The sequence below is a fragment of the Pongo pygmaeus genome, chromosome 11 (assembly GCF_028885625.2).
Source record: "Pongo pygmaeus isolate AG05252 chromosome 11, NHGRI_mPonPyg2-v2.0_pri, whole genome shotgun sequence".
Lineage (NCBI taxonomy): Eukaryota > Metazoa > Chordata > Mammalia > Primates > Hominidae > Pongo > Pongo pygmaeus.
Genome location: NC_072384.2, coordinates 110981167 through 111005130, shown reverse-complemented (window position 1 = coordinate 111005130; position 23964 = coordinate 110981167). Strand labels below are relative to the sequence as shown.

The 23964-nt window shown below is 36.0% G+C and overlaps 1 protein-coding gene across 1 annotated transcript in view; it reads right to left on the bottom strand.

Annotated features, from left to right (window-relative positions):
* The window catches only part of CPS1 (carbamoyl-phosphate synthase 1), a 120061-nt gene that overhangs the window by 26199 nt on the left and 69898 nt on the right, over nt 1-23964 (bottom strand). The window contains exons 22-28 of the mRNA XM_054477399.1: nt 12390-12531; nt 11018-11083; nt 10498-10561; nt 7888-8069; nt 2500-2694; nt 2010-2077; nt 114-189 (exon numbers count right to left, since the gene is read on the bottom strand). Coding sequence (XP_054333374.1) covers nt 114-189; nt 2010-2077; nt 2500-2694; nt 7888-8069; nt 10498-10561; nt 11018-11083; nt 12390-12531 — 793 coding nt within the window. The remainder of the gene's footprint in view (nt 1-113; nt 190-2009; nt 2078-2499; nt 2695-7887; nt 8070-10497; nt 10562-11017; nt 11084-12389; nt 12532-23964) is intronic.

Sequence of the window (23964 nt, the reverse complement as noted above, 5' to 3'; positions counted from 1 at the left end):
GAGGGTAGAAGAGGAAAAAAGAAAACTCATTCTAACACATTGTGTGAAAAGAAAACATACAAAGTAAGGTTGCATTTAAGAGATAAAATCACTACAAAGAAATTGGACACTACCTGAGAAACTCTAGTGGCCTCTTCTAGGAATTTTTTCATCTCATCCTCAGAGAATACCACATTCATAGCAGACCCACTGGAAAAGGAAGGGGAAAAAAAGCATGTCAGGTTTATGCTAATACTAGACTTGATTGGTTCTCAGAACAGTTTCAGACAACCTCTAGTTCCATTCGGGGCTGAATAAGAAGGTGTTCTTGCTAAGTTGAGACTTTTCTCCATTTACTCACCAGGACAACCAACCAAAGTATAAAACTGACGAAGCTGAGGATGGAAGAAGGTAAAGTGTGGGGGCTCAGTAAATCTGTATTAATTCCCAAAGGGAATCCTGGTAGCTCTAGAAATTATACTTCTCCAAAGTTTGCCCTTTCTGATTTACTATATTAACACTCTGCTGGTTCCAGGTAATTCTTAAGCCTTAACAGGATTCAGCCCAGAACCTGATTTCCCTAACCTGTTTCTTCAGAGTTCATTATCAACAGCTGATCTTAGCCTACTGCTCTGTTGTCAAAGCAGGTTATGCTACTCCCTCAACCAGATGGCAAATGAATCATTTTTTAAAGTAGTATTTGCTAATATAATGTGCAGTATCTGAATAAAACCTTTTCAACTGTATCCTTTCTTTTTAAATGCTTGAGAAAAAATGCTATCTGGAATCAATTTACTCTGAATTTTGACATTTTTCAAAATGGGTTGGGTGGGTAGGAGAGGAGGAGTAACAGAAAGGAAAAATAAAAATAAGAAAAATATTACTTTGCTTTTAAACAGCAGCATTTACCTCTTTTACACTACTACAAATTTCTCTTTTAATGTTAAAATGTATTTTTAATTGGCGAATAGTAATTGCATATATTTATGAGGTATTATGTGATGTTTTGATCTATGTATACATTATAGAAAGTCAATCAAGTTATTTATATATCCATCACCTCACCAGTTTATCCTATTACAAATTTCTGCCTAAACGGCTTTCAATTGCTTCATTTGTTTAAGAGAGGAAGGCTACAGCAATAATGCTTATCATTCAGAGTATATGAAACTGGAACAAAGATATAGATTGCAAAAAAGGGAAAAGAAGTGTGATAGTCAAAGCTGTTTTTTTTTCCATCCTTCCTGAAATGTGTGCATGTTTAAATTAATTTACATTAACTCCTCAAAGAGGCAGTATCATTAGACTATGGTTTACACAAAATGACATTTAAATAAAAAGATTTCCACCTCATTTGAAATTTTTCATTTTCATCATTTTAAAGGAACCCATCTCAAATTCCATTTACACTTTCAAATTGTGCAAAGCAAATTGTGTTTCTTTTATTATCCCCTGTTTAGTGAAGTCGTTCCTTACATGTGGTAACATCTGAAGAAAGTGATAATTCACAACTTTTCCTTTTATGAAAAAACTTCGTTTTAAAGTTTAATATAAAAGATCCTCACTGTCCCTGTTCCTCACCATTATAATTTATCTATTAAACAATCTGATCTCAAAAACTGAAAATTTTAAAACAAAGGCACTATCAGAAGGTGCTGACAATAGTCAAAGATAAGCTGTCATTTCTGGGTATCAGAAAACATGATGGCGAGAGATACCTCAATTTGTATGTGTCTTTTTTAAATTGCCCTGTTCTCTAATATAAAGCTACCCTCTCTGTTTGGTAAGGAGATGCCTTACACTATACTTCTGGATGAAGAACTGTAGTCTTCCTATGGCCACTCCCTGAAGGGAAAGCATTAAACTAGAAGACCACACATTGGTCCTTAAACTGGCTGTGATGGTTTGGAAATTGTTAATGGATTTATAAATTACTACATCTAGAACCCTAGTGCTATTAGCATACAGCATGCATTTCTGTATCTCCAAATTTTTGAATCATTGTTTTGGAAAACAATATACAGTGTTACCTCAAAACATAGGAAGGCCTCAACAAGCAGGGGTAGTCCACAGACTTTGCAAATTCCAGTGCTTCATTCTAATTAATAGAAACAACAACAAAAATGTATGAATAGTTTAAAATATGCAATAAAATTACAGAATGTATCATTAGCTCAAGTGGTAACCCAGCTTCTTTATTCTCTAAAGGCACCATTAAAATGTAAATTGGACACTGAAATACATAAAAATTCCTAGCTTCTGATTCTAAATATCAAATCTTGTTCAAAACTGGTTTGAAATTATTTTCATTGTCTGAATCTTAATGAGAATACTGCTATCAGCTCATAATCAGCATTAACTGCAATCATGGATATACAACAACTTTAAAGTAAATTCACTAAGTGTATGCGTTCTATCTGCCCTGTAGTTAACACATCCAATAGTCAACATTCAGTCAACATTCAGGTTACAGCTCTTCAAAATAGAACATTAGAAACAGATACTTGTTTCTCTCCTTACCAAAGTATTAACAGCTTTCCAAGGTGCCTGAGCCACCTTCAGCTCATCCAAGACAGCTGAGAAGATGGAGCGATCCTCAGCCCTGTCGATCTGCAGGGGGCTTGTACCCATGATCTTGACACCATTCTTGTATAGAGGAACTGCAAGGTTGTTTGGAATCTGGCCTCCAACTGATATGATGCAGCCACCACATGCCTGGAAAAGACACTCACAATATCAGCCATTGGAGTAACTTTATTATGAATGGACAACTATGCTAATATTGTGCCTATTTCCTTACTGATAATTCTTAACCTGATTGTGATATTTACATCTCTCCTACCAATGAATACTGTTAAATGATGCCACAAAGTTTTGACTTTCCAGGCACTTAGATGCTAAAATCTGTGCAAGATTTCCATACAAGTACACATGAATATCATTTGTGACACTCACATGTGTGGCAAATGGAAAGGAAAATCAAGTCAATAAGTGTTTGCCATGTACTCTATGCTATAATCAATTAATTCCTGGACTACTGCTGGAAATTCCTAACCGAATACAGATTTCTCCTTTTAACACTCCCTTCTCCTGTACACCTCCATCTCAGCACTTCACATTCAGATTAAGCAAGACTGCTTCATCAGATTGCTCCTACACTCAGAGTTCTCCAAAGGTTTCCACTGCCTAGAGAATAAAGTATAAACTTTTGACCCCGAGGGCACTTAAGACTTTCCAGTCTTATCTATTATCACCCTTCTCAGCTCAAAAGACTACTCATTAGCCCCAACTAGGTACTTTTCTACTAACAAATTCTCTGAAACTTCCCTGGCTGTTGTTTCCTTTCTCTTCTCTTCCAGCTTATCTAACCTTTAGCTACCCCTTAGTTCCAGCCTAGATCTCAGGTCCCACTTTGATGTCCTTCCGCTTTGATGACCTTCCACCTTCCCCTCTCCTTTGCTGGAGCCTTGGTACCTGTATATAGTACCCAGTAACTGATTTTAGTTCCTACTGCCTTACTACTTTACAAACAGTGCCAGAATCTTTAGCCTTATTTCAGACATTGATTTGTATAAGATTTTCTTCCATAAGCCCAAATCTCCTATTAGCAGTCAAAACTTCAAGATAAAAAAAATAGTCCACTAAATCCCAAAGTTTCTCAAGACGGGTGTTGTTGTAGTAGTTAGGGTAAACCAGCGTGAGATGGTGAGGAAATAGATTTCCAATTGAAGTCCCTCCCTAACTTGGTTCCTTCTGTGCATCACCCACCCCTTCTTGTCTAATTTTATAGACAAGAAGACTGAACTTTCCCCCAACGTTTAGTCTTCTTGTCTATAAAATTAGGATAATACTTGCCAAAATACTAAACATTAAAGGTCCTGTATACCATAAGTGTATAAATAAATAAGACATGATTATTAATATCAAAAATCATATATCTGATAGGCCATTGAGCTTAGCATAATTTGTGTGTGTCCTAATGACCCATATTAGTAGAATTGCCAAAATGATAGATATGTGCCAAATATATTTTGTCATTATTTAAAATTGTTCTGAAATACTCTTATAAGGGATGAGGCTAATTTCTCTCTGATAAGAGCAATTACGGTACTATGTAACTAAACAAACACCCTGCAATTGAGTGCTTAAAGGTATTGTAAACAGTACTGAAAATAATAATCCACCATTTTGCATATTTATAAGTGTTCTTAAACTATTTTTATTTTAAAATATGTTCAATATAAATTTTTGCAAAAACCTTTAAAAATACTCTCTTTGCTATAATTTTCATTTTCTTATTATGTTGGGTTTATCAGCAGTGTTGTTAATGTTTTAGAGACTTAAAAACAAATTACTCCATTAAATGGATACAAAAAATCTCTTATATGAAGGATTTTAGAACAATTTTTTTAAACTGAGGGAGAAGTAGTGACTTATAGCAAAAGTTTGAGTCAATTAGACTAAATAGGAGCTTAAAGTGTAATAAAAGGCTTTAATAAACACATCAATATTTTTCAACTTAGCTGTATTAAATTGACTTGTTTTTAAAGAAATTTCTGCTTTTTAAGGAATTAAAAATTCTGTTTTGCAATAAATTCAAAACAATAGTAAGATAATAGCTGCTACCCTTTAATAAAGACTCTACTATGTATCCTGGACTACCTGTTTTGACTTTCACACTATCCTTCTGAGGTGATTATTATTGTCCCCATTTTATAGCTAAAGAAACTGAGGCTCAGTGAAGGTGAAGTGACTCGGCCATATCTCTTATCTAGCAAATACATGTATAGAGCTTGTATATGAATGCTGGAGTGCAGTGGCATGATCTCAGCTCATTGCAATCTCTGTCTCCCAGGTTCAAGGAATTCTCGTGCCTCAGTTTCCCTAGTAGCTGGGATTACAGGCATGCACCACCACGCCCAGCTAATTTTTTTTATTTTTAGTAGAGATGGGGTCCAGGCTGGTCTTGAACTCTTGGCCTCAAGTGATCTACCCGCCTCAGCCTCCCCAAATCCTGGGATTACAGGCATGAGCACCATCCCTGGCCTGAACTCTACTCTATAGATTGTAATTTCAACTATGCTGAAACTAATACACTTTCAGCTATGCTGAAGTAATAGACCAAATATTAGAATCTTAAGTTAACTCTACTTTTCTGGCTGGTTTCAGGTGTAGTTAATGTTAAAGAATAAGACAAAAGCTATTAAAAAAACTACTTTTTTTTTTGAAAAGTAGTAGAAAAGCTTTCAGCACAAAACCAAATTCTCATCATTGACGACTAGAATCAGAGATCATCATTGGGAAGGCAAATCATGGCCTCAGGAATCTTTTAGAGTAACAGTATGATGGTGTCGTGCAGGTTTTGCCCACATGGCAAAAGGAATTCAGTATGAGAACATGTTTGTAAAATGTTAATATAGCACAGTTTTATGGAATAATCCAATCTCAAATTGATCCAACACCAAATATCATGGGACATGTAGGAATATAGGGATGAGAACCTGGTAACCCACAGGTAAATCATCATCCTTATCCTAGCCATCATGCCTGAATAGTTTCAAGAAATCTACTGAAATAAAATATTCTAAATTTCAAATATTGTTTAATAGATTTCTAAAGTATTTAGGCCCAAAATTCCATTAAGCTCCCAAAATTCCATTAATCATACCTAGATCTGTTTGCATCCTTTTTACCCATCTTAGTTTTTTGTTTTTTTAAACCTGATGTCACTAACTTACCATAGCACAAGAATATTTCTGAAACAATATCCAAGTTGCAATCATACCAGAAATTTATTTTCAATAGAAAAACATGAAAAGGAAATACTTCAAGCTTATTTGAGAACATCTTAACTTATCCTGGCCACTAATCACTTTGGTTAGTTCTTATTTTTATGCACAAATTAGATGTATTATAGAAAGAATGCCATGTGAGAAAATTTTTCTAACAGAAATAGTATTTGCCTCATTACAAATGGCCCTGTTTTTGGAATTTTATGAATTATCTCCAATTTATAAAATTCTACTATCTGTACACCTGCCAATGAGAAGGATGATGCTTTATATTTTACTAATTTACATGTTAGTAAAAGATGATTTATAGTTTAGGCAGTATTTTAGGATTACATTTAATTACAATTAAACCAAATGATACAAATGAACCTCAATTCTGTCTCGAGTCATGCATTCTCTAATGGGTTTTGCCTGTCACTAATTAATGTCTGTCATTAATTCATTCATTTAACTTGTTTTGTGCCAGAAGTACCATTGTCTACATTTACATATGTACATCATATTATGTCCTCCAACATATTTTAAATTACCTCCTAATATATAGTAATACTATATTTTAAATACCAATTAGTTTCAAAGAAGGCCCAACTTATTTCTTTCTATAATACTGGCTTCAGTTTTAGTAAACGAATCTCATTAAGAGCCATGTATAATTGTATCCAAAAGCAGTCATAGAAGTTTTTCATCTTTCTTTAAACCATTTCATGAGGACATAATTAATTATATGCAAAATGCCTGCTGCTGTCATCTGTAATGTTTTTTAATATTTTTAAATTAGTATTTGATTTTTCACATTTATATCACAGATACTAGTTTTATTGTTAATGTCTTGAAGATAAGAACCTGTTTTTCTAGCTGTCTATCACGCTGAACCTGGATTTACAAGGTGTTCGAGAAATATTTGTGGGATGCACTTATTTTGATGCCCACCTGTCTATCTGAAATGAATATTAGGAAGTGATTTAAAAACAACCATGTCAGAGAGAGGTCTAAAAAATGCTATATATTCTATTTAATGGATCAATTTTATTAAAGGATTAGTAGGCCAGGCCCAAGTAGACAATTATAATTATACATCCTTCCTAAACTTGTCTACTTTCTTTTGTAATAGTAAAATAATAACATTATTCTAGCACTATACTTTATACTTTACAATCTGACTTCGGCCATAAACTCTATGTTAACTTCACAGCATTTGCAAGTAGCATGTGTTTATACTCATATGATTCATTTAAAATGAAGATAAAGCACAGAGAATTTATGTAACTTAAAGAAATCAAGGAGGTTGTCAGTCAAAACTAAAATTTAAGTATTTTGGCTCCAATTTAGTACTTTTTTCCCTCTAATTGACCATATTTTCCACATAGAGATGATTTTTCTGGTAAAAAGTAATAATAACTGTAATAATATTAAAGGCCTAACTACTGGACATCACTCTAAAATTTTCCAGTAGTTTTAATTTTAATTATAAGATAATTTATTTTGTTCTACAGTCTTATAGTAATCTGCAATCACATGAATTCACAGTGAAGATACTCAGTAATATTGGGATGGGAATGGAGGAACAACTGTAAGTGAAAGCTATAAAGGAAGCAAAATTATTCACAATGAACTCATTGATCTTAAACTGAAGACTAATGGCTTCATCTGATGGAACAAGGAATTAACTGGTCTTTTGTGAGCAATTGACTATTTTCAGGGAACTGTTCATCATTAAACCCCATCACACAAACTAGAAAGAGGCTGTTTATTGTATGTCTAGATGACCAATTCAATCACTCTGCATGATATTTATGAGGGATCATCTTGTATTAGTTAATATGTATCTGGCACATGTTTACCGAGTTTTCAATCTAGCTGAAACCCTTAGAAAGAAAATGTAAATAAAAACTTTATGTGAAAAATAATCACTCTGTGCCAGGGGCTCAAAAATACAAGAATGGAGTGATTTTTTTTAGAGTTTGACTACAAAATAAGACAATGGATGCCACTGGCAGCCCTTTCTTCTAAGAGGAATTACTATATATATATCTACATACCTGAATGCATATATATAAAGTGTATACTGCATATATCTGTCTTCTTTTTTCTTTTCTTTCTGTTTTTCTTTTCTTACCTCCTGATGGTAGATGTCTAGGATTCTCTCCAAGGACAACTCTTCAAAGTACAGTTTGTCACACTCATCAAAGTCTGTGCTCACAGTCTCAGGATTGCAATTCACCACCACCGTCTTCTTGCCAAGTTGACGCAGTGTGCGGATACTAGAGACAGCACACCAATCAAATTCCACACTGCTGCCTGCAGAGACAATGAGATTGGCAAAAGGGATAAGAGAAGCATGAAGTTACAATACAAAGAGAAGCAGAAATGTATCACCAGTCAGTCCAGGCTAAGGAAGCTAATGACTTTCAATTCAATTTTTTAAACTCCGAAATATAAATTTCAAACCCATGATGCATACTATATTAGTAGTAGGAAAAACGGGTACTAATTAAAGAGCAAGGAAATATTGGCTTGTCATATATGCTAAATTCTGCAATAGAAAATCTCAATATTTGAAGTATTTAGAACTTCAATGTTAATGGGAGGTAATTTTAATGATAAAAATAACCCTCACTTACTGAAAAGAAATTCAAAGTGAATATATTGACCTCAATACACAAAAATAGTTAATCCAGTGATGAGGATACTTGAGCTCTTTTTTCAGCCCTTCCACTTAATCTGCTGTCTGAGGGCTGAACCTAATGATCCCTGAGGTGCCTTGCAGCTCTGACATATCCTGATTGATTGAAGAGTCCTATCCTTCCCAAGCATATCCTTTTAAAGTTGGCAAGGCCACCCATGCAGAGTGAGTGACCTTCTATAAAGAAATCTGAAGTGTAATAATGGCCTAAACACCTCAAAATATCATGCCTATTGGGATGCCATAGAATTGAAAGTCCACAGACTTGTACTAATTCTTTGCATTAAGATATTGTCTTCTAAAAATTCTTGTGAAAATACATTATTCAAATATACTGGCATATTAATGGCAACTATCAAGTAAGCACACACTTGATTATTAGCTTGACTAGTCTTCTTTGGATCCTGATATAATGCAGAATTACTGCATAAATAGGTAAAATTTGAAAAGGAAGAAAAAGTACTTCAGAGAGTAGACAGGTAGATGCTGGTGAAATGGTCAGGCTATTTAGCCATAATATAACTGCCATGGTCTGAATGTGTCCCCTGAAATCCATGAGTTGGAACATTTAGTCACCAGTGCAACAGTGCTGGGAGGTGGGGCCTTTTAGGAGGGTTTTAGTTCATAAGTGCAGATCCCTCATGAATAGATGAATACCATTATAGAAAAGCTTGCTGGCTCTAGTGGCTCCTGCCTGTAATACCAGCACTTTGGGAGGCTGAGGCAGGAGGATCGCTTGAGTCCAGAAGCGTGAGACTAGCCTGGCCAACATAGAAAAATTCCATCTCTACAGAAAATAAAAATAAAAATAAATAAGCCAAGCATGATGGCACATGCCTATAGGCCCAGCTTCTAGGGAGGCTGAGGTGGGAGGAGTGCTTAAGCCTGGGACATTAAGGCTACAGTGAGCCATGATCATACCACTGCATTCCAGCCTAGGTGAAATAGTAAGACCTCGTCTCAGAAAAAACCGGGAGTGAGGGTTTGATGGAGGGAACTTTTTCCCTTTGTGCTGTTGTGCCTTCTGCCATGTAAAGACAGCATTCCTTCCTTATAGGGGGCACAAGGTTTAAGGCGCCATCTTAGAAGCAGAGACCGATGTCTCACCAGACAACTGAACTTCCTGGCACTTGATTTTGGACTTCCCAGCCCCTAGAACTGTGAGAATTTATTTATAAATTACCCAATCTCAGGTATTTTGTTACAGCAGCACAAATGGACTAAGACAATGACTAAGGTGGTAAAGATATAACATTTTTGTCCTACTTCAAGATTTGTCCAAAGATTGGTAAACTATCATATCCTGAAGCTCTTAGTTCATTGTAAAAACTGAATAAACTATGCTTAAAGTAATAGAATAAGATTTACATATATTCAAATCATAGATTTTATCATTTCCATATTATAATGCTTTGTGGAGATTAAATATTAAATCCATATGTTGACTAATATCACTGTCCATTAAAATACATACTTGCATCTGTAATAATCTTTAGTGGTTATTTAATTGACTGGAGAGAAATGTCATAATCTCTGGTGATTATGTTTTAATTCGCCTACATAATGCTCTACCCATGCACCAAACAGACAAGATTTTTGCATTTGAGGTAAACAAAAGTCATATATATTACATAGGATGAGGTCAGAGATGGTATCTGCAATGTAATTTCTGGCTAATGTATAAAGTCCTTGAGTAAATGTAGGTCCTTATGAAAAACTATGCTAGAAAGATAACAGGTCAAAGTCTAATCCATTCCCAACTCCAGTGAAAGACTCAATTCAGTTAAAAAGGATGAAAATTAAGTTACATGGTGAAATGAGAGGAGATAGAATTTGTAGTTGAGACCTGCATTTGAGTCCCACTCTACCACTAAATAGCTGTATATATTTGGGTCTTATTTTTCTGAACCCCAGCTTCCTAATTTGCAAAACATATATTACAGCATTTATTTGATATCGTTCTTGGAATAATGGAATTAACATGTATGAAGAAAACTATATAAATTGTGTAAAGTCCTATATACACATAATTTATTATTTTACCAATGTGATATGGACCACAGCCTAGCACCATCATTCCATGGTCATCAAAATTGATATCATGTTCCTGAGGAAATAAGAAAAGGAAGATGTAGAAATCATTATGTGTTATTATTCCATTTAATTAAACTATTTGTCCTATCATTAAGTATGTACTTCTCATTCTTCCTCTTGTTAACATGTATTCTCTATTAGTCTCTGGAAACCCATAAGTATAAAGTGTTATACGAGCCCTACTTATTTATAAAAAATAGATATGGCAGAATATTTTTAAATTAGTCATGAGAACATAGCATAATCGTATGATCATGTAGTCATTGTCCTTAATTTTTCATTTGTTTGATTTCATTATCTTAAGGCAGTTCTTAAAAGACTGAGTACAGAAACATATCATCATATCTGACACACATGATGCCATTTTTTATTACCTAGATATCCAAAGAGGTAAAAAATATATATTTCCTAATATGAACTGTCTACCAAATCTAGAGCTTTCTGGATAGGCCAATTTGCCCATTCCTACCTGACCATTGTAGGTAACATAGAGATAGTTTGTTACTGATGGGTATTCTGCAGCCAGTGTATCAATCTGTAAGAGAAAACAAATAAAATAAATAAGAATGTTACCATAATTTTTTCAAGACTAAATTTTTTGTGCTTTATATACATATTCCTTTAATTCCTATTACTGTAAAGTATGCAGACAGGAAAATGTATGACCCATGGAATTGCTTTCTAATTCTGAAAATAAGAGAGAGAAAATAGTGATATGGTCTAGTTATCACTTGAGAAACAGGGCATTGGATCACTAGTAGTAATAGTAACTCTCATGAACATCGCAAAGTGGTCCTATAGTCAACTGGCTACTAGGAAGACTTACCCCACCAGCTCTCTAAAAGCAGCTGTATATGAAATCTAAAATCTGAGCAAAATGACCTATATGTAAGGATCTCTTTGGCTTGCAAATTAATGTGCAGGATTTAAGTTGCCTGTGGCACTGAGCAGTGGGATGACACAAATACCATAAAGCCATAGGGGATGAACGGGGGGAGAACAAGATCTCATTGAACATATTTGGAAATCAATTCGACTCTCAAGGGCCAGTAACTCAGCTTAGTGAGCAAGAATTTGGGGCCGACAGGGCAAGCTGGTGTAAGGCAGGTGAGAAGGAAGAAAGATAATCATCGCTGAGTGGAAAATATTTAGCATCAAGCTTGAGACCTAAGGGTATGCAGCACGTGCCCCTTGAGCACACAGTGAAAAGTCAATGATTTTAAAGGACAAAAACCAGCTGGTGGTACTTTAAACCAAGACATCCCTTCCATTAAAGGCCAAAGAAAAAAAAATCACAACAGCACACCTATGAATGTTCATGCGTGATTGTCATGAATACTAGATGAGCTCATTATGCCCAGCCCTATCACAATGAATACTAAATGAACCATAATGATGGGGCACTTAATATAAAGTATTACCCTGTAAAAAGTTAGTGCCAAAGGAGATAACTATTATTTTCAAGAGGGTCAGCCACCATGCTAGGAAATTTCAAGTCCTTCGATTACACTAAGGATTTCTTAACTACTTACATATTTGAACACAGGTCAAAAAGCAGAGGAGAGAGAGTTTAAATTTTTGTTTTGTTTTGTTCAGTTAGGCCAAGAAAATCAGGTACTCACTCTTATCTTTACATCCTAGTGTCCTTTCCTTCTTTCCCTTTTAAGTAAAAATTAATCACGTGCTGAATAAAATTGGTGACATAAGCGTCAACCGGATGAGTAGTGTCACTTCTTAATCCCACTCCTCTTTTTATAGACAATGGCCTTTTGAATGGGTGCCTACGTTTTACCACAGAAATCCTGTCGGTGGGGGGTGGGGGAAGAGGGAAATTCCTTTACCTGTTTAACCCAAGGGTGGATGTTTTTCTTCAACCTCAGCTCCCTTGTCTGGGCCTCAGTGAGCCCAAGGCATTTTGAAATCTGCTTATCTGAGAACCCAATCTCCTTTGCCCTTTTCAGGGTTTCTTCTGTAACGGACTCACTAGGATTTAATAGAAAAGAGAGATTCAAGTTTAGACCAAACACAATAAAAAGCGGTGACAAGTTCAATTTCAAAAACACCAAGGGCTTCTTATTTTCCACCTTCAAACATATTTAAGTCTCGTTATCTTTTAAAAATACACAAATAACTAACCCACTCAATCTTCTAGCCTCTATGAAGTCTTCTATTTGCAAAGCTGACAATCTCTGATCTCCTGCTTTCACACTCTATGCGACCTCTTTCCTGCTGCTTTTATAAAAAATGGCAAGTGCATTTACTGTTCTAATAAATGTGCTCATTAGTAATAATCAGAGACCTCACTCTCTAAATCCAGGAGCCCTTTCACAGTTTTCATTTTCCTCAACCTGTCATCAGAAGACCCTTTTGATGATCTATTTTTTAAAAAGATATTCTGGCTTCTACTAAGTGGCTTCTCGCTCTACTTTATTACTCACAACTACCATTTACTCGTTTTGGGTTTCCGCCCTCCCCCTACCCAGGGCTCTATCCTTTGTTACCTGCTTTTGTCTTCCCTCTCTTCCTCTCTAAATTTAGCCACTGTCGTGGGTGCAACTAGCATGGCTGGTTGACAATTCCCAAATCCGTGGCCTGTTCTCCAACATCTGACCTGTGCTCCAGGTCTTTATGCATATGAACTTTGAGAATCATCTTCACCTAGGTGTCCCAACATTGCATCAGTTTGGATATCCTCTCCATAAATTACCTCTGCTTAACTAATATCACCCATCTGTCTATGTTGAGAAGACAGTTTTGTCATTTTATAATTGTTTTCCACTCAAACTAGATTTGTCTTATTTTCCCCCTACTCCTTTCCATAGCGTAGACTTTATTTGTGTTGTTTCTTTCATCTGTAATACCTTTAACATTCCTTTTACCTTCTCAACTTCTCCCTGACCCTCAGCAGCCCTTCAAAGTCCAACTAAAGCCAAGCCTCATTCGTGAAGCCTTTTGGTTTGCTGTCATCCACACTGAATTTCTTGTGCTTTTTACTGCCTCTTTTGCTTGGAGCAATGGACATAGAACCATACAGTTTAGCATGTCCATTATCACCTGATACTTTTAATGTCTCTTAACTTTTATTCGTCAATCAGGCTTTTTCCTGCTAGATTTAAGTTCCATAAAGGCAGAGAATACATTTGGCTTATTTACCAGATTACTCCCCAAATCTACCACATTACCTGGCCCACAGACAGCATTCAATAAACATTTATGAAAATAAATAAATGAAGGATAAATATAAGTAATGTAAACATATAAATAAAATGCATATATTTTATAAATTAAATATAAATATAATTTATGAATATAAATTATAAATAAATGAAGGATAAATATAAAAACTTCAATTCCCTAGGTTTTTATTTTATAGAAAAGACAAAGAAGTAATTGAAATTAGCTCATAACTAGATTTCAAAATGCATGCAAAAATAATTTGTAAAGATCTAAGGGACAAGAATAAAATACTACTGTAAATGCATCTTTAACCAGATACCTGTGGGCCAGCTATTTCATGTAATAGTTAATACAATACAATTCAATTATAATAGTTTGATAGTCAATACAATGAAATTAAAATAGTGTATTGCCAGAAGATCTAACTTGCATTAAGAAAACATTTTCATGAAATGCTGTTAATAAAATGTAACTGGATTAAATCTATTGCATTTTGTTCATTCTAATCATTAATCTGCTTTAATTAATTCATATGCTGAGTTTGGAGAAGAAAAAATCAAGCTGGTGTATATAATGGCTATTTCCCTGGATTTCCAGTGTCAGTATTAGTTTAAATTTTTGCAGCTACAGCTCTTCCTAGTCAATTTGCTTTTTCTATTGCACCTAAATTCTCTTCTGTCTCAAATCAGTGTGTTAAATCTCCCATTGAATTTAATTTCTTCTCTTTTTATTCTTATTTTGAATTATAGTTTTCCCAGGTATTTGATAAGCATTCTCTCAGAGCAATGCATTTGCCTGTCAAATTCTTGAATGCAATCCAATATTAAGTATTATTGCTGACTTAGTATGTGTGCCAAGCCCTGTGCTTTAGAACTGTGCCATCCAACATAGCAGCCCCTAGCCACATGTGGTTATTTAAATTGAAAAACTAATTAAATTTTTTAAAACTAAAAATTTAGATCTACAGTCACCAAAGCCAGGTTTCAAGTGCTCAATAGCCACACATGGTCAGTGGCTCCAGTGTCAGACAGTGCAGATTACAGAATATTTCATCATCACAGAAATTTCTACTGAACAGTGCTGCCCCAGAAGATAAGGAAACAATATTTGAGACAATGAAATGATAGTGATTCAAAACACTTTATGGAGGGATAAGCTATGTGGTGCTACATGAGGCTGGAGAAAGATAATAGTGTGAAAGGTTGTACTTGAGAAATACTACGGCAGTGGTGGGATGAAAACAGAGCTATAAAGAAAGTTCAACTTGGCCGGGCGTGGTGGCTCACACCTGTAATCCCAGCACTTTGGGAGGCTGAGGAGGGCGAATCATGAGGTCAGGAGTTTGAGACCAGCCTGGCCAACATAGTGAAACCCCATCTCTACAAAAAATACAAAAAACTAGCTGGGCATAGTGGCAGGTGCCTGTAATCCCAGCAACTCAAGAGGCTGAGGCAAGAGAATCACTTGAACCCAGGAGGTGGGGGGTTGCAGTGAGCCGAGATCGCGCCACTGCACTCCAGCTCAGACAACGGAGTGAGACTCCACCTCAAAAAAGAAAAAAGAAAGTTCAACTTCATGTAGATAAAGGAGATGACAGGTGTACAACAGGCAATGGCAACAGTATAAGCTATTGTTTGAGAGCAACAGTGGACATGGCACGTATGGGAAACATACTAAGGATCTGTAGTTGGAAAGAGTGAACAGGAAAGTGGATGGTGAGGGTAGAGCCACATTCATTGTCATTACTGCTTTAACATTTAGTGAGTACGTGCTCTGTATCAGACCTGTGCTGCCTATATTAATGATGGAAGATGAAATATTGTATTCTTACATTTAGGAGGTCAGAGTATGTTAGGAAGCACAAATAGCCATTGATATGTCTACATCATGAGAGATGCCGTGGGAGAAGTGTGCACAAGTTGAAGCCGTGGCTCAGGGCAGGGGCCCACAGCTTCCTATGGAGAAGTCTGGAAAGGCTTTACCCCAGAGGTGACTTTTGAGCTTCAGAGAGCCTTGGAAACATCAAAGTTTGCGGTTACTTTTAGTTTCGAGAAAAAGAGAGAGAGAGAGAGAAATTAATTTTGAAAGTAGAGGAAAGATTTTTTTTTTTTTCTTTTGAGACGGAGTCTCGCTCTGTCGCCCAGGCTGAAGTGCAGTAGCAAGATCTCAGCTCACTGCAAGCTCCGTCTCCCGGGCTCACGCCATTCTCCTGCCTCAGCCTCCCGAGTAGCTGGGACTACAGGCGCCCGCCATCATTCCTGGCTAATTTTGTTGTATTTTTTAGTAGAGACGGGGTTTCGCTGTGTTAGCCAGGATGGTCTTGATCTCCTGACCTTGTGATCCGCCTGCCTCGGCCTCCCAAAGTGCTGAGATTACAGGCATGAGCCACCGCGACCGGCGAAATATTTTTTTTTTTGTTATTGTTGCTATTTGTTTTAGAAAGGTATGTTTCCACTTTCCTTGCCAAGAATATGCTCCCAAACCAATTGCTCATTTGTTTATGTGCAAGTATGCACTCAGCCTTTCGGTGGAAGTGCTTGACAAATAAGCTATTTTTCTAAATTAGAACAATAACCACTTTACTTAAATGACTAAAATCCTAACTCTGAAGAACAGTCATCCAGATACACTTAAGACACATGCCTTGAAAAGAACCATCACATCTATAATTGTGACCACGGGCTAACACAGCAGCACCATAAGTGCAGGTTCTTCAAGTGCTAAGATAAGCTGAAGTCATGTAGTTATCTTTAGCTTTTTCAGTCAGGTTTTTCTATTTGTTTGTTGCTGCAGTTTTTAGGGGGTCTTTAATTATTTGTTTGCATTCCTTCTTACATGGAATACCAGTCAGTTTTTCAAAGGTTGCTGTGTTGTTTAAAATGAAAATTATAAATAATGGTATTAAATAAGAAAAGATTAGATTCCTCACATTTTTATTAGGGATGCAATAAATTTGCATTTGTGTCGTCTACATTCAGCAATGCAGTATTTTCATTCAGGAATGTAGTATTTTCATTTCTGGAATATGCATAATTTCTCTTGTTCTTTTTCACCACAAGAGTCTAACAGAATGTATGTAGACGTCTCTAGCAAATATACAAAGTCTTCTGCCTCTATCTACTAAATAAAACTGGACACTTATCAGCAAAGAAATAAAAATAATAAGAAAGAAGGGAGAATGAGAAAGAGGAGAGAAAACAAAAAGGTTGATTGATAGGAATTGGCCTTGTGCATTAAAAAGTGAAGTGAGTTAATTCTGTACTCAGCTCTGGTGACAAAAAAAAAGCCATCTGTCACTAAGACTAACTCAACTGTTACTGCTCCCCCGCCCATAGCATTTCCCACACCACAGAGTTTTCATAATTTAAAGGAAATGTCTGAGAAGAGCAACAGTAACACAAAATAATGATTGTGAATGATACTTCAGAATGGGAGTGAAAACTTTCTACATAGGCATCCCTTTAAATCATACCAGGTGAGAATTTTGAAACAGATGTATCAAGCTAGACCTGCACCTTGCATATTTTAATCTCACTGGTTGATTCTTAGGACATTTTCTTGGTGAGCCAAAAACTGCTTTAACTTCTGCCCAATTTTCAAATAACTAGATCAATAACATAATACAATATTTTTTAATGTCTTAAAAATTAGAATGTATTAAATTCAAATGGTATATTAGTACATTCATGTTCATCTACCTTAACTTGAATACAGATAATGGGTATGTGTGATCATTGGATGTCCAAAGTAATGTAATTTCTATAGTATTTTGTTCATGGTCTCTCTGGTTATTTCTGCTCTTTAGACATGATCATGAAATAGTGCAAAGCACTTAGCAATCCTCCTCACTGAGAAATCATTGTTGATACTGACCCACCAGGGCCATTAGAGAGGCACAGACAAGTTAGATCCCTTCCCACAGTCAGTGCTGCCTAATTCCACAAGGTACTCCTAATGGAAGCAGGTCAATTCTCTGTATTGTTCTCACCTTTCCTCTCCTCTGTTTTCTCTCTTCTGTGTAACACCAGGCTGGCTGATATGTCATTATACACAGTAGAAAATTGACTTTAGTCCCAGCTTGTTCTGATACAAAATTTTATTGTGTGTCCCATTATAATCAAAGAAAAAAAAAGACAGTTCAAAGACACAATTCATTAGTTGTGGGGCAGTGATTTAGATCAGGTTAAATCTCCTCAGAGTCAAATAAATACAAGATGGATAATCTTAAGCGAACATAAAGCTCATTTAACAATGTGGAGACTCAGATAGATGCTCCTCATCTTTATCTGCCCACATTATGCTCCCTCCATTTTGTTTGCCAAAAAGAATTTCCAGCATGGTGGATTTTTGTTTTTGTTTTTTTAATCAAACTAGGTAAAAGCTTATTTTCAAAACAAGGCTATAACATTTTTATTTTTCTGAAGGAAAATAAAAACCTTAATTTGAAACAAACTCAAAACAGAATAATTACTAAAAGAAATATAAATACTGAATTTATAATTCAACACTGCTTTTTGAAACCTCAATAGGGAATACTCCATTTATATTATGTTGTAAATCAAGACAGCTTTATGCCCTGCTAGAAATGTGATCAGCTGAAGAAAGCATATTGCACAAAAGCACACAATTTAAAAATATGCATAATAAATTATCCTTCTGTTCTTTGATACGTATTTGTATGTACTAGTATTTATGTTAATTTTTACTCTTTTGAACATGTACACATTAAATCCGTATTTCAGAACTGTGTCCTCTAAAATATGCTATTATATATACAACTATTCTTTCCATTGCCAGTTTGCCTTGCTTTGAGAGTTCAAGGGCAAACTTTACAAAAGGTTAGACTTTCATCATTGCATAATAGAATCTATACAATAAAACAACACACCAAATGGCTGTGATGCTGGCCTTTTCATAATCTTCAGTTTCTTTCTACTTAGCAGCACAAAATGACTGAAATTTTAGAAGGTGAAAAAAAGTTTCTTAAAACCAGACTATCAGACTTTTACACACTCTGCCATAATCTTTTAATGGTGAGACAGCATGGCTCGGCTTCTATAGCAAGAAGTCTCTGGTGTGTTCTCTGGTTTACAAACAATACAAGCCTTTCTCCTTCATTCTCTAAGACTTCCAATGTAGATGTTGTTGTTGTTGTTGTTTAAAATTCCTCCCTATCATCTATGAAACTTCCTCCACTCACACTTAGTCTTCAATAATAAATGATAAAAGCAAATGGAATAAATTCCTCGTAATGAGGAAATTTTCACCTGGCACAGAGGAGCTAGGGAAATCTATTAGCTGACTGGAGGAACGCCTGCAGCATTCTAATTATCAGGGGAGCCAGCGCACTTCACACAGTCCTCTCTTCCACTTGACTGGCTTTCATCTGATCCACCAACTCACGAGTAATACTAAACCAAATTTCCCTCCAGATTGCACAAGCTCTAATGTGAAAATGAGCACTCCACCTGGCCTACAATTATGGGATGGGTTTGCAATTTTATTATTATCCTCTTTAAAAAAAAAAAAAAAAAACACTCCAAAAGGCAGAAAAAAACTAAGCCTGATGTTCAATAATGACATCTGCTTTAATAAGAGAATTGAGTAAGATATATGTTCTCTGCCTCATGAACCCTCACTAGCCTCTCTCTTGAGTTTTTTACTGCTTCACTTATTATTTTTGGCATTTCACAGGTTCAAGACCATGCCACAATCACAATAATGCCATCAGTGGAGAAATTATTTGTCACCTCTCTTCATTCAAGGAGACAAGTTGCTACGTGTTTCCTTAAGAGAAATGCAAACGACAATTTTCAAAAATAGGAGTGGCATTTAGAAAAGCAAAGTATAAAAACCCAGGCAATTGGGTAGACACTACTATTTTGTCTTAATTTTTGAGTACCATGGCTGTTTCTATATAGGAATGAGGTCTTTGAAGGAATTTAAGAAGACTTGAATCTTTATATTTCTTGTACAGAGCAAATAATACCTAGATCCAATGTTCACATGAAAGTATGGCATCAAGAAAATGATCTAATAGTGCTAAGTGGACCCAGATTCTATCACAATAATGCTAAAATGTTACAAGTAATAGTTTTCAAAAAATGGCATACTTAAAACTATATTTTACCTTAAAGGCTAATAATAATAACAGTAAAATCAACATTAAGAAGGAAACCTTATGAGAAACTGATAATGTAGACATCTTTAAACAGGCAAGTTTTAATTTTCTGAATTTCATGTTCTTTTTTGCTAATCTTTAATGACCCTAATAAACCAGAAATATCATATTACTCTTAATCTGGTAAAGCCACTCATTTAGTATTGAATATAATGTCATAATTATGCTCTGTGAATACAAGGAATAATGATGAAGAAAAATGCTTAATGTAGGTTAATTGCAATTTTTGAGCCTTAATAAACCACATTTTGTTTTTTCATGGTTTTTTTTTTTTTTTTTTTTTTTTTTTTTGAGACAGAGTCTCGCTCTCTCTCCCAGGCTGGAGTGCAGTGGCAAGATCTCGGCTCACTGCAAGCTCCGCCTCCCGAGTTCACGCCATTCTCCTGCCCCAGCCTCCCGAGTAGCTGGGACTACAGGCGCCCGCCACCACGCCCGGCTAATTTTTTTTTTTTTTTTTTTTGTATTTTTATTAGAGTTGGGGTTTCACCGAGTTAGCCAGGATGGTCTCGATCTCTCGATCTCCTGACCTCATCATCTGCCCACCTCGGCCTCCCAAAGTGCTGGGATCACAGGCTTTAGCCACCGCACCCGGCCCATGGTTCTTAATTTAAGATGCAATGACTCTCTCTCTGCCCTAGATTTTACCAAATTTGAATTTTACCTTTCGTCTTTACCAAGATGAAAAACAAATGGAAACTGCCTAACCAAAGTAGTAAGTTATGTCAATTCGTATATAAGAAAGTGTTCTGGCCGGGAGCGGTGGCTCACGCCTGTAATCCCAGCACTTTGGGAGGCCGAGGCCGGCAGATGATGAGGTCAGGAGATCGAGACCATCCTGGCTAACACGGTGAAACCCCGTCTCTACTGAAAATACAAAAAAATTAGCCGGGCGTGGTGGCGGGCGCCTGTAGTCCCAACTACTCGGGAGGCTGAGGCAGGAGAATGGCGTGAACCCAGGCGACAGAGCTTGCAGTGAGCCGAGATCGCGCCACTGCACTCCAGCCTGGGCGACAGAGCGAGACTCCGTCTCAAAAAAAAAAAAAAACAGCATGCTGATACCAATCAAATAGCTTTTGCTTGAGCCAATTGGACTAAAGGGTTAAGTCCATACTATGAAATATTGTTTCTGTTATTTCTGATGAATACATTTATTTATAATTTTAAATCTATTCAATGTATGCCTTCCCCAAAATAAAGAAGATGTACTCAGTAAGCAAAATTCTGGATTTTCCCCTGAGTATAAGATTTTTATGTGTACAGAATTTAAATCTAACAGATAAAAAGGAACACTTTATAAGGCCTCATAGAAAATAGGGATTGAATGGGCACTCTTTGGTGTTTTACAATTTGTTATTGCAAATAAATTTATTTGAAAGTCCTATATTTTAAAACATCTCCATCATCTTTGTTTAAATCATCATGTTTCCACAGAGCAGTTTTCCAAACATCACATAGGTTGTACCAAGCAACAAATATGTAAATATATTTCAATATATCTTTCTATGACTTCTAGAAAGAATTACTTAGAGCCTTGTTAAAATAAATAACTTTTTTTTTTTTTTTTTTTTTTTTGAGATAGAGTCTCTCACTCTGTTGCCCAGGCAGAAGTGCAGTGGCGTGATCTCAGCTCACTGCAACCTCCGCCTCCCCAGTTCAGGCGATTCTCCTGCCTCAGCCTCCCAAGTAGCTGGAACTGCAGGCACCTGCCACCAAGCCCAGCTAACTTTTGTATTTTTAGTAGAGACAGGGTTTCACTATGTTGGCCGGGCTGGTCTCAAACTCCTGACCTCGTGATCTGCCTGTCTCAGTCTCCCAAAAACTTAACTGAAGCTTATCTACTAATAACTACTGCATATTTTTTTCCTAGAAAAATGTAAGATATATAAGAATAATTTTTGACTACATTTTTCTAGTTCTTGAAGGAAAAAATGTAAGCCATTTTTAGAAAGGAGGAAAAGGAGAAGTTATTTTTAGGAGGATGTGGGAAAATTCTAGAATTAAATTCCTGGTGACATGTCATATTCAATCTATGTTGATATGAGGCTTACTACCTACATGGAAAGCAGATATCTTTATTATCTGGGGTTTTTCATAAGAAGACATAGAAAATGCACATTAATATCCATGAGATCAAAAATTATCATCCACTTGACACTACAACTATATACTAGTCAGTTTGTCAGCTGAAGAGTGGGTAGAAGGGGAGGGGTAGAAGAAGTAGCTGCAATTTAATACTGCCAGGTGAATATTGTTGTGATGGCCATTACATTATCATCATTATAGTTATATAGGGAAATGGTGTCAAAATGCCTACTTCAACCTTAGGCAAATACCTTTGCCCAAAACCTGTAGTCATGCTTCACCATCCTGAGAAAAAGACTCATCAGCCAGATAAAATAATAAATGTGGCAAGTGTTCAGCACAACACCAAGAAGGTAGTAAGTGCTTAATAGATAACAATTGCTGGAGGAAAAGGAGGAAGGGAAAGAACCAGACCAACAGGGAGGAGAAAGAGGAAGAGAAAGAAGAGAAGAAGCAGGAGAAGTTTAGAAGAGCAAAACTAGCAAGTCGCCTACATTTGGCCCAGCACCTCAGCTCCCTTTGTTTTCTTTCCTCTCCTGTGTAGTATTTCTGTACTCACACCTTGAGGTGGCGAGGGCCACCATACTTTTGACGCCCTGCAAATCAAAATTGATCTTCTGGAGAGAGAGTGCTCTCGGGTATTTACTCCACTGTTAGGAGGCATGGTCGCTGCCTTATACTTTTTGGATACGAAGTGCGTGACTCTATCCCAAGGTCAGACTCAAAGGCTTTATGCCCCATAAAGGCATCTCAAGTATAAATTAGCAGCTGAAGAAATTCTGGGCTCAGCAACTAATTGTCTAGCTTCTGTAATTATAGCTCTGGCAGCTTATTTTGCGTAAATTTAATTCCATTCTACGCTCAAGAGTTGTTTTACTCACACCTGCCTAAACATGGAAGACAAGGTATTTGTACTTTAAAGAAAAGATATCTATAGATGTATATTGTGTATAAATATATACAATATTTTATTATAAATAAAGCAAAACTTAAAAAGAAAATTCTTATCCTGGGTCTTTGTACCCTTGAAAATCCTGTTTACATTTTTCAAAGGTGACTTGCTGAGGCTTTCTCCCTGCCAGACTTCCTGTGTTTTCCCCCAAGAGTTTTGGAAAAGGGCAAATTCCTCACAATGTTTCCTCTCTAAGTGGGGTCAACAATGCAGGCAGCTCACAACTTGACAGCTAAGGAGGAACTGATCTCCAGCTGTCTGATTTAAAAGTCATATCTCGAAAAAGAAGCTTTTGAAAAGGGTTAGTGACTAAAACTGAAAGTGGGAGCCCTGGGCTAGATTCCTTGCTTTCCTCTGACTGGTGTGACATAAAGTATGACACAAACCTCGTGTGATTCAGTTTCACCATCCATAAAAATAGGATGGTGATATTTTTCACCTTTATTATAATAGAAATGTACTTTAAGGTCACCGGAGAAATACAGTAGATGCCTGTATTTTAAATAAGTATTTATTTTTGCCTTAACCTTTTTCACTGGTTAATAAAATCATATCCTTTCATATAGTTGAAAATGTCTATGAATATTTCTCACAAAAACTTCTCAGAAAATGCAAAAATTTGAAAACATGGATAATTTTTGAAGATCAAGAGTACACAAACACTGGTTAGTTCTCACCAGGAGATTTCCTGATATACCTATAATGCCTACATGTATATAATCTTTAACAATATAAAACAATTAGATAAAACTTTTTATTACAAAAGTTTATTCAGAGCCTTCCTAGCTAATTAGTAGATACATAACTACTTTAAAAAATTAAAACCTAGAGATGTTGGTTTACAATATTTCCCAACACAGTCAGTTTATATCTTGGGCTATGTATTTTCTAATTAATAATTTTGTGAATTTTGTGAATTCAATCCCTTTGAACAACCAGGAATCATATGCATTTTGCTCTACAATTCCCCCTCCTTTGCCATCACTAAGAAATGATGATTTTCACTTTCTACCAAGAATGTTTA